The sequence below is a fragment of the Leptonychotes weddellii genome, chromosome 5, assembly GCF_054177405.1.
Source record: "Leptonychotes weddellii isolate Sample4059 chromosome 5, ASM5417740v2, whole genome shotgun sequence".
NCBI lineage: Eukaryota > Metazoa > Chordata > Mammalia > Carnivora > Phocidae > Leptonychotes > Leptonychotes weddellii.
The window spans coordinates 57010904-57025908 of record NC_138373.1 but is presented as its reverse complement, the minus strand read 5'-3'; the positions used below and the strand labels follow the sequence as shown (position 1 = coordinate 57025908).

Genomic DNA, 15005 nt, shown 5'->3' with positions numbered 1-15005 from the left:
GAGAATAACATCAAGCAACTCATGGCACGAATCCTAACATGGACGCTGTACACACACACACGCACGCGCATGCGCGTGCACACGTGCACATTTACATTTATTACACTTTCTTAATCAGGTTCTTGTTCTCATCCTTCTTTTAAGGTGCTAAAAGCAGAAACACACATGATTTGAAAATGAACTCTTAGCATTTCAGATACATTCCTAATGGATGAATCATTACTCTATTTCAGAGTCAATATGTTAGAAAAAGAGCATTATAGATAAAATGATTCAACACACCCTTACGGGTCAGCAATGCTTAGGGAAGCTGGGTGGGCTATGAAGAGGAAGATACTCAGCAGATTAACGATACTCTGTGTCATCTGAGGGGCTGTGTACTCAGGTCCTATAATGCCTACAACTGAACTAATGACCGGAGGGAGTCCGGGCGGCTGGGGTCTCCTACCCGATTGGTATGCGCTGGTGGGCAGTCATCCAGTCTGACACCGAACGTTCCTGTAGCAGTGGGCTTTTTTTCAAATGTCTTTCTCATAATACTTGGAATGCCTTTTCTCCATGTGCCTTTGTCTTTTGGGGGACTGGTATCATCTTTTGATTGTTATGCAAAAAAAAAAGACAGAAGAAGAAAACGGAAACAAGCATGTTTAAATCATGACTTTAAAAGCCCTTTATCAAGATTGATATACATCAGAGTCCTATACTATAAATGATAGGTTCTATATTTATCAAAATACTGTATTATATTCTCTTCCTAATATAGCATTCCTTTTAACCTCCCATATAATTTAATGGGAATCAGTTATGCTTTTCTACCCTTTTACAATCTGTACCATGGTTTTCTTTAAAACAGTCAAGAAAATAGGATCAATGTGACATCTTAATAGTGAGATTTTAGCAAAAGGAAACATGATGGTTTTACCTCAAAATAACAGTGCCTTGATCCTCTGCATTAAATTTGTAGTGTCTTTTATGTAGATGTATACTCTCCTTCACTTCATCTTTATTATAAGACAAAGACTCATCTTAAGGGAAAGCCCATTAGCCTAGACCGGGCCCAAGGTGACCTCTGAGCTAGCTCACAATGGGCTGAGGTCAGCAGAAATGGTACAGAAAAACATGGAATACTTTCTTTCTTTTTTAAAATTTTTTTTACAGAGGGCAAGAGAGAGGGTGGGGGGGAGACACAGAGTGGGGAGCAGCAGAGGGAGAAGGAGAGAGAGAGCATCTTAAGCAGGCTCCATGCTCAGCGTGGAGCCCGACACAGGGCTCCATCTCATGACCCTGAGCTCATGGCCTGAGCCAAAATCGAATCGGATGCCTAACCAACTGGGCCATCCAGGTGCCCCATGAAATACCTTTAAAATCCCAACTTTAACCCATCATCTTTGTTAAATTTATCCAGGAACACTAATATCAGTACCTTTACTGAGAAGTTTCCTTTCTGACTCTTCCTTGGGAGAGTGTGGACTTTGGGTCTTTGGCTCTGATTTAGCACCAAGCAGAGTCTGCCGAATGCTGAGACTCTGGCGAGGTGTTTTTGGCAACTGTTCTGCTTTGCTGCTGAAAGAAATGAACATTTCTTAACAACTGTGTATTTTACATCCAGAATTAACTTGTAGGTGTGGTGGGATTCTCACCTCATCAGACTGTTATATTCTTTTATTCTTCGGCTGATTAGATCCCTGTTAGTCACTCCAGTGTCCTACAGAAGAAACAGGAGGCAAGAATACAAGGTCAGCTTGAAACATAAATCGGGATCCCTACTTTTTTGAGGCTCTCTATTGTACTGCGCTGCTTAGCCAGGACAGTTCCTATACTCTCAGTGGGTATGTTTTAAAATCTCTGTTCCCCATCACCATGCAGTATCACTATGCAGGAAATGATCCAAGTGCCCCCCCACATACTGCCAAGAGAGCTTTCTGTTTATTTTTTGTACCCCTACAATCCCTAGAATAGTACCAGCAAGCAGCAGGTGCTCAAACTTCCTGATGTGACATTTTTTATAAACGACTGGGAAGCAGCGGGCCAGTTTTTTCCTCTAATCCCAGAAAGAATGATCAGCATTTCAAAATAATACAGTTGGTTAAAAGATGGAAAAATACTGTCAAAATCTGTTAATGATGAATTTATAGGAGTAGTGAGACAGAGGGTCATTTAGTATCAGAAGTGGCACTTAGATTATCAGAAGAGAAAAAGCTTAAAACTGGGCTTTTCAACCTCAACAGATTAACTTCTATAATGCTATATGGTAAACTCGGATTTCACCATGAACTGATGATTTTTTTTCTACCGGTTCTAATTATACACTGACATGTATCCTCAACTTTTTTTGTTTGTTTCATTTTGATTATAATGAACAATAAAATTTACCAATACAGGCTTTGGAGTTAAACAATTTTGAGTTCAAATACTCTTCCTACTTACCAGGTGAGAGATTAAGATCTAGGGTGAGATCGCAGGCCCGGGTTTAAATCCCAGCCCTGACACTTACCAGCTGTGCGACCTTATGGAAATTACATAACCTCTCTTTACCACTGTCCTTGTTTGCAAAATGGTGATGACAATACTAGGACACATTCATATGGTTGCTGAGACTTATTCATGTAAAATATTCTTACTTTCCCTGTTTACTTTGAAGAAATTCAGGTCTGATGCCCTCTTTACAGTGCTGGTTATAGAACAAAGATTGTATTGACACGGATCTGGTGTTAATTTTTTAACCACAAACATGGTAGGGTGTAAACTATCAGAGAAAAAGGCACAGTCATTTTTCCTGTGACCTAAGTTTTCATAATTTGAATTGGACATAATTGGAAATGACTATATTAGAGAACATACTCTGCATAACCTTACAGTTAATAGGGGTGTCCCTGTGTCTCGTGAGTTAGGGGAAAAGAATGTGCACTTTTTTTGTCGTAACAATGAGCACAAAAAGTGAGAACAACATGTAAGAAAAACTGTGCTAATGATATGAAAAGATACTCTTGAGCAAAAGCTAGACTTAATCACTGCCGAATTTGCTCTGTCAAGTTTATAATTACACTAGAAATACTACGTTATCAATGAAATTCCTGTTGTAAAAAAATATCTTGATGGCTGTGAGCCAGAAACTCTCAAGTCCCTAAACATTCCCTATTAAAAAGAAAAACTGGCTTTTCACATGATTTCTGACAATGCGAGTTTTCTTAGAAGCCAATGACTGTACTACAGCCCGTTCTATTACATTCTCAACTGAGTATCTCCATGAAGGAAAATCCTCGTATCTGTTATCTCTTTGCATTGACACGGTAATTTGTTTTGATAAGTATTTTCACTATAACTTAAGCCCCACAATAATCCTGTCTTTGAGATAAGGAACCAGATCTGGAATGATTTAATCATAAAGGCAATGACCAGGACTAGTACCTAGGATTTCCTGATCCTGCTTCTGAGAAAATAGGCAAAATATATGAATTATCTATTTTCGTAGTTCAGTAATGGTGATTTTCAAATAAGTGAAAATAATATAAAAGAGGTACACCTGAGTTTTCCTTTTGATCAATTTTTCAAGTGAAAATAGCGTATTTTAATTTTTTTCAAATGTATCAGATTCTTTGAGTCTTCCTAAGAAAAAAGTGATGAAAGAATCTGGTTTTATCAACAGCATTTTGAGCACACACCTCCTCGTTGAGGTTGCTGCTCTCCTGGATGGTCTTGATCCATGCTAACATGTCGTCTCTGTCTTCAGCCTGAAATAGGCATTCACAGTCTGATGTGGTAAGTCGAAACACATTTTTCCTCTTGGTCTCACTGTAAGAGATGTCTATTAAGCACGCATTGACGCTGATGGGCTGCTCTTCTTCGGATGGAGTCATCTGTTCTCTTTTGTCTTTGTACAAGTAAAGCGAATGGCCCCGAAGCACAACGTACATCTGTTTCCACGGCCGAATACTTCCACCAACTCGCTGGAAAACACGAAACAGTTCAGGGATACTTGATGTTTGTCTAATTCTTGGTGACATGATAAACACATCAAGCAACACTGTAAACACACACACGTGTACACCCAGTGGATATAGCGGGTGTCTGCTTCACGATCATATACGTTTGTTAGGAGAGGAATGACAAACTGGAGCATAAACCAAGCTAGGCAAGGTATTCTTATCAAAATCAAGGATGGTGAAATCTCAACTTTAATCTGGTTGGGGAAAAAAAAATGTATTGTTCATGAGCAAAGTAGTTAAGGTAAACTGAATAAAGTAAGGTAAAAGAAGAGTAGCAAAATTTATAAAATACATAAAAATGCTAAGAGAATAGAAAATAAGAACAAAATCTGTCCGAAAAATCTTCTGAGTGAGAGTAAGGCTTAAGACAAGTCCCAGATCATGCAAATGACAAACAACTACATAAGGAGATCCCCAAAAACAGGTACGAGTAATGAATGAAACTAACAAAATTGATCAACTTTATATGGTCAAGCAACAATATCCACATCCAAGGTGGGTTTTCTTAAAAATTAAACTCTTTTGACAGTATTAAAATTTTTTTATAAATAATCTGCCCAAATATTTTAAGAAATTTTATGGCAAAGTTTTTATTGTATTGAAATCTACTTAATGAAGCATATAAATATTGTGATACTCATTTATATAACCCAGTATTTATAAAATAAAGTGAAAGGAGGAAATTATAAAGGCAATTTAAATGAAAAAACTGGGAAAAGCTAAATTAAAAATTTTAAATTATTAATATGAAGAACTGTCACTCCTAAAGGAAGACTCTGTGAAAATCTATGGCTAAGAAACTATTTAAGAAAAAAAGCTGAGTTCCTTCTTAAATACCTTGATTTCTCTTTTTTGTTGGTAAAATATAAGACTGTATATTCCATTTACAGTTGAATACACAGGACTAAAAAATATAAAATTGTATCAGAGATTACAATTTTTTAAAAAAATAATTTTTCCTTTGTGTAGAAAAAGCTATTTAGAAGTGATATTTTCCGTTCTCTCTTCTGGGTAATATGCCATTTTATCTGTACAGACTGTATGTGCTATTTTGTGGGGCTGCATTTCATACACCTGCAGCAGCTGAGAAAACGCACTACCTTGCCCTTGTCAGTGATAAGTGGTCGGAAATGGAGCCACCCTTCCTTGGCAGCATCGCTGAAAACCTCTGAGGAAGAATCTTTCCTGGACCCAGAGTCTTCTGACGACTTCTGGCTGTCTGTGATCTACAGAAAAGACCAAGAAAATATAGTAAAACACCAGCTTTTTCCTTTATCAACATTTGCACATTGAAATTGCTCTGCTGAAAAAAACACCTTTAATGTTCCAAATGAAGGGTTATTTTCGAAAAAATACTACCTTTATCAATTACAGTAGAAAAATTTCTGGTCTTATTTATTTATTTTTTTTTAAAGTGAGTTGACTACCATCATTTTTTAAAAGTTGTCTCCCGGAATTTTTAATCATTAAAAAATAACAGAAATAGTATAATTTTCTGCTCTCAAGAGCTCATATTTTAGTGAGAAAAGACAAATCGGAATAAAAAAGACAAGAAAATGATCAGACTGTGATTAGTACCATTTGGGAAAGGAACAAGGAGATGCAGTTAACAAATGACTGAGTCGTGGCTAGAAGTTGGGGGTGCTGTGGAAGAATATTTAAGATGAAATGTGGAGGAAAAATTTTAAAAGGGGCCATCTGTGAAAGGTCAGGAAAAAGAAAAGTTCAGGGAGAATGTATAGCTAATGAATTAAGTATGTTTACCATTATCATTTTATTTTATTCATTTTTTTAAAGATTTTATTTGAGAGGGAGAGAGCATGAGCGGGGGGGGGGGCGGGGGGGCGGAGACAGGGGGAGAGGGAGAAGCAGACTCCCCACTGAGCAGGGAGCCCAACATGGGGCTCAATCCCAGGACCCTGAGATCATGACCTGAGCCGAAGTCAGATGCTTAACCAACTGAGCCACCCAGGTGCCCCTTACCCATTATCATTTTAATGTTCACTGTTTAGTGTGAGAGAAACAGCTAATGAATAGATTGTTTAGGGTCTTTCAGGACACAGTAGGAAGCGTGATGGGATGCGATTAGGTGATGAATCAGAGGAGTAACATTATCTGATCCCAGTTCAAAGGTCACTCCGCGAGCGCCTGGGTGGTTCAGTAGGTTAAGCATCTGCCTTCGGCTCAGGTCATGATCTCAGGGTCCTGGAGTCGAGGCCCGCATCAGGCTCCCTGCTCGGCGAGGAGCCTGCTTCTCCCTCTCCCACTCCCCTTATTTGTGTTCCCTCTCTTGCTGTCTCTCTCTCTCTCAAATAAATAAAATCTTAAAAAAAAAAAAAAGGTCACTCTGCTTGCCACCTGGAGAATGGATTCTCCAGTGTGAGAAGAGGTGTTACTGCAGGAATCCAGGTGAGGCTTGATGGTGGCCTGGACTAAAGTTAACTTAAGTGAAGACAGGGAGGAATGTAGAGCTTCAGGGTGTGTCCTGAAAGTAGAGTGGATAATACTTGATATGACGGAGGAGGGGGTGGAAAGAAGCCACAAGGCTAATGCCCAGATCTGGGGCTTGAACACCTGGGTGAAGTGAATTTAGTGAGATGGGGAAAACTGGTGGACAAAGATGTCTGGGGGCAATCCAGATCTCTTTGGCCATTACTGTGATTGCTTATTAAACACCCACATAAAGACATCAGCCTACATGAGCTGCAGCTTGGGGAAGAGGCCAATGCTAGCAGTGTAAACGTTGGGAGACCCCTGGTTAAGATCATGCTGGCAATGAGGGTAGATAGAGAAGAAAGAGGGTCAGAACCAGTTATAGACATTCCACCATTTTAAATATTAGACAGAGGCAGAAATGGAAACTAGCAGAAGAAAATGTTTTAGGAAGGGAACGGGAAATTGTGCTGGAGACTACTGAAAGGTCAAAAAAGTGAAAAATCGAAGATAACCATTAGTTTTGGAACCGGAACGTCTCTGGTCACCTTGGTGTGAGCAGTGTCATTCTGGTGTGTGTGGGTTGAGAAAGACGGGATGTGAGGAAGTGGACACTATAGACAATTTTTTCAAGCAGTTTTGCTGTGAAAAGTGGAAGAGAAAACAGGCGTAGGAAATAGAGGGGGATGTAGATTCAAGAGAGGTTTTTAAAAAATAGATAGTACATAGTGGAATGTGCTTCTGGGATGGTGAATGAGCCGCTGGCAAGAGCGATTTTGCAGAGGGGAGAGGGGTCTTGAAAAAGCGAAGTGATAGAATCAAAGAAATGTGGATGTAGGCTTTTTACAGGACCATGTTCCAAGTACAGACACTTATGCTAAGAGTAAGGAGGGCAGAAACTGTGGGCACAAATGAAGATGGCTGACATTTTTGGAGAATGTAAAACAAGGAAATTCCTGTCTAACAGCCTTTGGTGTATGTTTTCAATGAAGTATGAGGGAGGACTCGATGGGAGAGGACAGGGGTGGACTGCATGGAGAAAGGTGGAGGGGAGGCCTGAAATAATAATTTTGAGGAGAGAAAACAAGCATACAACAAATACAGGATTGCTGGGTAGTCAGATTTTTGGCCATAGACTGATGAAGTGAGAAAAATCAGCATTAGTGTGTGTTAAGTATTATATACTTGATGAATATGTTTAGAAATTAGAAAAGAACACTATTTTCCAAATGCACATAAAAATTGACAATATACAATAATAGAAATAATTCCCTATAATGAGCCAAAGTAATAATCTAAGGTAAATAGAAACATTAATATTTGCTGATACTTAAAAAATATTGAATACCAACCTTGATTCCTTTCAGGCTAGAGATATGCTTGAAGGACCTGTTGGAAAGAAGTATGTAAATATTTGCAATAAGTGTATAGCACACCTTAAAGAAGTAAAAACAATTTGAACATTACAAGTAACCTGTCAACGATAAGCTGACATTTCACCATTACCATGTTAAATGTTCACTGTGCCATGCAAATGAGAAAAGCAGCTAACTGTATAAGTACTTAAAGTTTTGATTCCATGATCGAAGCTTCCTTAGTGGATCCGGTAAATTTAAACTGTCTCTGCACGAAGTGTGAGATTTTATCCTTCCTTTTAGATGAAAGAAAAAACTACTCAGGCTAAACATGGAGCTTTAGAATAAATTATTAGTTAGCCATAGTTGCAATGCTCTATTAAAGGGCTCCCACAATGTTAATAACGATGCATAATGCTGTAAGGAGAGCGTAATGAGGGCCAGTCCGGGCCCACCACTCCTCCTGCCAACCACATTCGGGATGCTTTGGTATGAGACCAGCTGCTGCCACTGAAAAGGCTTAGGGCTTCTGAAGATAGGTTCGCTTTAACTCTTCAAAACAATTTAACTGTAGGGGACAAAGATTTATTTTTTTAATTCAAAATTCAGTTTAAGGAATTTAGGATTGCAAGATGAGACTGAAGATGGCACTGCCCTCCCCTTTCAAACCACCCCAAAGAAGATAGCCAGAAACAGATATGCAAACTCCATCTCCAGCACTATCAGGAGACACCTGTAATTCTGACCAGCAATGGGTGCATGTACATGAAGATGGGTGGTTAAATGCGGTGAAGGAAAGGATGGATACAGGAAGAGGGGACACCACTGGTTGCGTATCTCTAGACAAAACTGCAGTGCACTGCCCTCTGAAGATCAAAACCTTCCCCTTTTGGAGCAGTGGGAAACAGGGTGCTGGAGCTGGTGACAGGAGCCTCATTCACCACCATGTCTATCAGGGAGTATGAAAATGAAGGAGGAAACACACAGTCCTGTCATCTTTGCAAGAAGCATGTGCAGTTGGTGCAGGGTGAAGGAGACTCTGAAATGCGGCAGTTATGGTATCTTTTTAGTGAGGAAGAAGTAAAGGCTAAAAGAGCTCACAAATTCAACTCTGCATCATCAGAACAATTCCTGCTAGTCTGGACCACTGCCGTGGACACACCCCACACACACTTCCCCCATGTAGCTGGTCCAGGAAGAACTGCTATTATTGGAATATAAATAATCATTGAATGGAAGCTTCAGAGAATCTATACCAAAATACTGATAAAAAAAGACAAATTGTTCTCTGAAGGTTCAAAATCATAAAATGGCAATGTTCCTTAATTGTATAAATTAAAACACTGCGTCACTAACACTAGCCATAAAAATTTAAGAACGAGAAAATTGACTTTAAAAAGTTCAAGTAGTAAAATAAAGAGAAATAGCCAAGAGAATTTAGAAAAAACATAAAGTAATGAGAGAATGGTCCCATCGATAATAAAAACATTATAAAACCACTACAATGAACAGAATCTGGTGTATGTGAGTAGACAGATAAATCAACTGAACAGAATGGAGGCTAAAAATAAAACTAAATATATTTAATAATTTAGTATGTAATAAAGATGAAATATCAGTGGGAAAAAGATAACATTCAATAGATGCTTTGGGGACAACTGAGAGACATTGGAAAATACAAAGCTGGCCCTTTATCTCACTAATTGGAATAAAATAAACTCCAGATGAATCAAAGTTGTAAACACACACACACACAAAAGACAAAGAAAAACAACACTGAGAGGGAAACACAGAAGACTTTTGTTGTAATTCTGGAGGAAAGGCTTTTTCAATATGACTCCAAATCTGAGGCTGTTTAAAAAAATATCCTAAATTTACCTGCAAAGAAAAAGTTTAACATTTCTGCACAGTTTAAACTGAATTGGGAAAAGACTTGCAACACTTATCTCAGAAAAGAGCTAGTTTCCTTTATATAAAGAGCCCCCAGAAGTCAGTAAGGAAGAGCAGTAGGGAGATGGGCAGAAGATATGAATAAGCAGTTCACAGGAAACTATAAATATCTCTTAAATATATATGAAACGATATTCAATTAATAAGAAATTTTCAAAAAAAAGAAAATCCCCACAATGTGATACCATTAGCTTTACAAAAAGTCAAATGTTAAATAACATGCTGGGCCGGTGAGGGGCAGAGACTTCTGTGCACTGTTGGTGGGAACGTGATTTGGTATAAGCTTTATGGAGAGTGCCTGACAATGTGTATTAATATAAAAAATACACACCCCCTTGACGTAACAATCTTTTTCCAACCATACTCATTCATATACTAAATGGACTACATACAAATATAGTCACTGAAGTATTGTTTGCAGTGCCTAAGATTCAATCAACCTAAATGTCTACTTATAGACTATGGAATGACAGATATATTTTGGTAAACTATTCAGTGGAAAATGAAACAGGCATGAAAAAGCTGAGCCAGGAATACACACACTGGATGATCTCCATGATCAGTGTGCACAGCATCTATCATTTGTTTATAAAAATAATTAGAATATGTACACCCACATATAAGCCTACGTAAACGTGTACACGTGATTTTATGCAGAGAATAGCTAGAAAACAGTAACATAGTTATGTTTGAGAAGAGACCTGGGTGACCAGAAGCCTCCAGTAGCAGTCACTGTTTAATACAAATATTTTTTGCATTATGTTTACTGATTTTTAAATATTAATTTTAAAAATTCACCTGAATATATTATGGAATAACAACTTTATTTTTTATTTGCATTTCTAATATAAAGTTAAAAGTATAAAAGAAATCATTAAAATTCAGTATTTATATGTCAAAGTCATGCTGAGCACCCAATATTTAAAGTGATATGCTCGAGCGGCGCCGGGGTGACTCAGTCGTTAAGCGTCTGCCTTCGGCTCAGGTCATGATGCCAGGGTGCTGGGATTGAGCCCCGCATCGGGCTCCCTGCTCGGGGAGAAGCCTGCTTCTCCCTCTCCCACTCCCCCTGCTTGTGTTCCCTCTTTCGCTGTGTCTCTCTCTGTCAAATAAATAAATAAAATCTTTAAAAATAAATAAATAAATAAAATGATATGCTCAAGACTTACAATTTTCCATCTTCCCGGTAATCATCGAGACCCTCATCATAGGATTTTGATCTTTCGGTCTTTGAGCTGGGCTGGGCATCCAGGCTGGGAGGTCCGACAGATTCTGTAATTAAAAGCCAACATGTAGACTTCTGCAAGTGGTTTCCAGATCGTTTTCATAGGGAGGAGATCCCAGTGTGTCACAGCGTTCTAAGTGGAAAACTGAGAGAGAGATGGTTTGCACAGCCACTCACTGAAACGTACCCTGGTCATGGGAGAGCTGGCGGCGAATTAAAGGAGCCGACGTGGTGAGGCTGGGTGGGACCATTGCAATGGAAGGTGCCTGGGGTGCCTGGGGGGTGGAGGCTGAGATTACAGCAGAAGCGGGGATGTGTGCAAGGTCATGATCAATGCTGGGGCTCGTTGGTTCATCTAGAAAATAAAATGAAAATAAATATTGGTGGTGCGCCTGGTGGCTCACTCGGTGGAGCACGTGACTCTTGATCTCGGGGTCGTGAGTTCAAGCCCCACACTGGGCTTATAGCTTACTTAAAAAAAAAAATAAGAAAAAGAAAAAGAAAAACAAATCAGAATGCTAAATGACCTAATTATTAATAATCAATATTCATTGTTTAAAAAAAAGATAGAGATTTTAACACTTAGCCACTAAAGCACCAATAAATAATATACTTGTCTGTTAAAAATCTTATACAGTTATTACTCTAGTAAATTCCAAATAATTCTGAGAATGTGGTCCAAGAGATTAAATAAATTGCTTCTTCTACCAACAATTAATAACTTCATTAACAGATAATCAAGATACCAAAGTTACAGGTATTCAGAACCTAAACCTATAAAAGCAGAACAATAATCACCCTAAAAGAATTACTTTCCCAATTGTAAATGTCTTCATTTCAGGAAGCTAAGCAAGGTGACTGGGAGAAATAAATGGCTCTTGTTTAAGCCACCTGGTCTGCGGTATTCAGTGGCCCAAATGGACTGAGACAACCACTGGTAGTTTGGAATATGTGCCCTCTTCCCCAAGCAAATGTCAGCCCTCGCCCAGAGGAGAAATCCCCACTTGCCCCCTTGAGCAGATGCCCTGGTACCCCTGTAGAAATACAGACGTTTTAGATGTTACGAATTTCTCAAACTTCTGTTTGAGAAGACTGTTGAGAAACTTCTCAAAAGTCTGTCACAATCTGTCAAGAGCAGAAATGCCATATGCATGCATACGTAATAACACTAGCTAACATATGTACAGAGCTTAGTAGGTACCAGCACTGTTCTAAATACTTTAAATATATTTTTTATTTAATTCCTAAGAAATCCTATAAAGTAAGTACTATTTTACAGATGGAGAAGCCAAAACAGACAGGTTAAGTAACTTGTGTAAAGTTCCCAAGCCATAGGGACAGCATGTGGACCCAGAGAGTCTGATACCAGAATTTCTGCCTAGAAGTATAAATTATATATGTTTTCCAAACTGGTGAGTAATAGCTCTGTTCAAAATTCTTACTTTTATAAAAACATCAATGGTTTAAATTCTAATATTCTAGGCCAGGAGAGTGTAATTTAATAGAATGCCAGAACTATATTCCCTAAAATCAAATGCCCTAAGTCTTAGAAAATCATAACAAAACCCTTTATAAAGAATATACTATAATGATGAAACAGGCTTTTGATTTCTTGATTTAAAAGATTAAACTATTTTAATTTTGACCAAATTCTAAGAATGCTCTATCATTTTAATGGTTAGCATTTTCATCAAGATGACTAATAATGATATAAAGTTATAACATTTATAGCTAAAATCTGTAAATTCTGACTATTTTAAGCTTATTTTATGTTTTTACAAAGTTTTTAAAAGCAGCTCTTTATATTTTAGTACTAGAAAACATTTTTAAAATTTCTCTATGAATCAAGTTTACTAAGTACATGACAATTAAATATCCTATGTTAGTGAGCATGCATTACTCCTTTTTTCAAAAGAAGATAACTAATTTTAAATCAACTGAATAAGGATAAAAATTTAATTTTATTAAAGATTATAATATTCTTTAAAACTGTCATTATGATGTAAATTACCACAAATTAACCAACTTTTTCAAATGATACGTGTGTATGAAGTAAGTTGGGTCTTCTGGGGTCTGCTTGGGCCACCAATCTGTTATGAATCCAGATGCACGGTTATGAATGGGAAAATACTGTATTCTTTAGAAATCATCTGGCGTATGTAGTACTGAGAGTATTAACAGCAGGAAGATATTTCCGTAGAGAAAACATTCCCAACAGTGGTGGGTAATACTTGTGTCAAATAGTGCCTAGGAGATGCCGTGAGAGAAATCTTTCAAGACAATTTTAGGCCTTGCAAAGCAATTTAAAACATTTCTACATTTATTTATTTAAAATTAAATATCATGAACTGTGTTAGTCTAAATAAATGATATTAATGTCCCAGAACAGTGCTGTTCAAATTGATAATGACTAGCCACATATTAGTACTGAGTATCTGAAATGTGTCTAGTCTGAAATAGGATGTGTTATTTAAGTGTAAAATGCATATCCTATTTTGAGGACTCAACATGATAAAAAGAACAAGAAGAGATATCTCAATATTTTAAAATATTGAACACTGAAATGATAATATTTGGATATGGATTGGGTTAAATAAAATATATTAATAAAAAATAAAATTAAATTAAATATCATGGAGTGAAATTCAAAATGTTCATGGATTAAGTATTAAATAAAATTTCAAAGGCAATTTTTTCTTATGACTCTGGACTTCCTAGAGGTATGCATTCAATCTCTTTTGACTTACTACATTTTGGAGGAAATTTCTGTATTACACTGGGTTGAAATAATCTCTGCTTTAAGCATATGTGTGCGAAAAGGGCTGGGATAGACACCCACCTGCTCCAGTGAGCAAGGGTGAATGGAGAGGCCTGGGCGGGAGGCTAGTACCCTGTGCTCACACACTTCAGTCCTGTTGCACTCTTTAGGATAAATATATTTACTACTATGTTAAAGAGAGACAAGGAAAAGCTATACTTTTAAAATACAAAGAATTACACTACCTCACATTTATGTACATACTTTAATAAAACCAATTCTTCATTCCCTATAAAAATGTGAGAAGTTTTCTATTGTCTTAAAAATACCATTGTTGTTGTAATATTAGTAGGAATTTTAAAACCCTAATTTTAACATATGCTTTCATTATTACCAATATGTAGATTATGTACAAACAAGAATAATTCAGGCTTATCTCATTTTCCACTGTAAGAAAATGTGTACTATCTGGTTGTCCAAAGAGAAAACCAGTGTGCTGTCAGATTTTCAACGAATTTCTGTATTTTTAATAATCAAACTTAAATACTCTGCCAGATGAAAATTACCAATTACTCATTTTGTGTTTTGTGTTTACTCGTAAAAGAAGTAAAAACTTATTTTCAGTACTTACTATGACGCTTTATAAACTGCCTGTGGGGGGTAAACAAAATACTGTCAATGACTGATATTCCTAATTTAAAAACAAGTAAAATGGTTTATTTTCTTCATTTCTCTAATCTTTGTGAACCAAAAGAAATATTAGACATTAAATGTGTAACAAAATGCTGGAAAACTGTAAGACATACCATTTGCTCTGTATTATAAATAACTAAACAAATGAATTGGCTCCATTCTCTGGTGTTTTGGGAATAAAGCCAAGTACTTAATTCTTTTTTTTTTCTGCATTAATCTAGAATGTTTTCAAATGACAAAAAAATAATTATTAAAATCACGGAATATAAGATTCTGGAATATGGTAATACAAAAGCAACCTTATTTCTTTCCCTTTAATTTAAATGTTCCATGTGATAGCATAAGTATATTCTCTGAAGTGTGTTTTATGATATATTGAACAGAGATCCTCTAAATAAAAGGATTCATGGTCAAATACTTCTGAGAAGTCAATCAGAGAAAGACATGTATCATATGATCTCACAAATATGAGGAATTCTTAATCTCAGGAAACAAACTGAGGGTTGCTGGAGTGGTGGGGGGGTGGGAGGGATGAGGTGGCTGGGCGATAGGCATTGGGGAGGGTATGTGCTATGGTGAGCGCTGTGAATTGTGTAAGACTGATG

General features: G+C 37.2%; 1 protein-coding gene across 1 annotated transcript in view; it reads right to left on the bottom strand.

The window, feature by feature from the left end:
- The window catches only part of ARHGAP21 (Rho GTPase activating protein 21), a 128646-nt gene that overhangs the window by 12162 nt on the left and 101479 nt on the right, over positions 1–15005 (bottom strand). The window contains 8 exon segments of the mRNA XM_081820780.1: positions 449–591; positions 1424–1560; positions 1641–1705; positions 3663–3947; positions 5087–5212; positions 7772–7808; positions 10894–10996; positions 11137–11304. Coding sequence (XP_081676906.1) covers positions 449–591; positions 1424–1560; positions 1641–1705; positions 3663–3947; positions 5087–5212; positions 7772–7808; positions 10894–10996; positions 11137–11304 — 1064 coding nt within the window.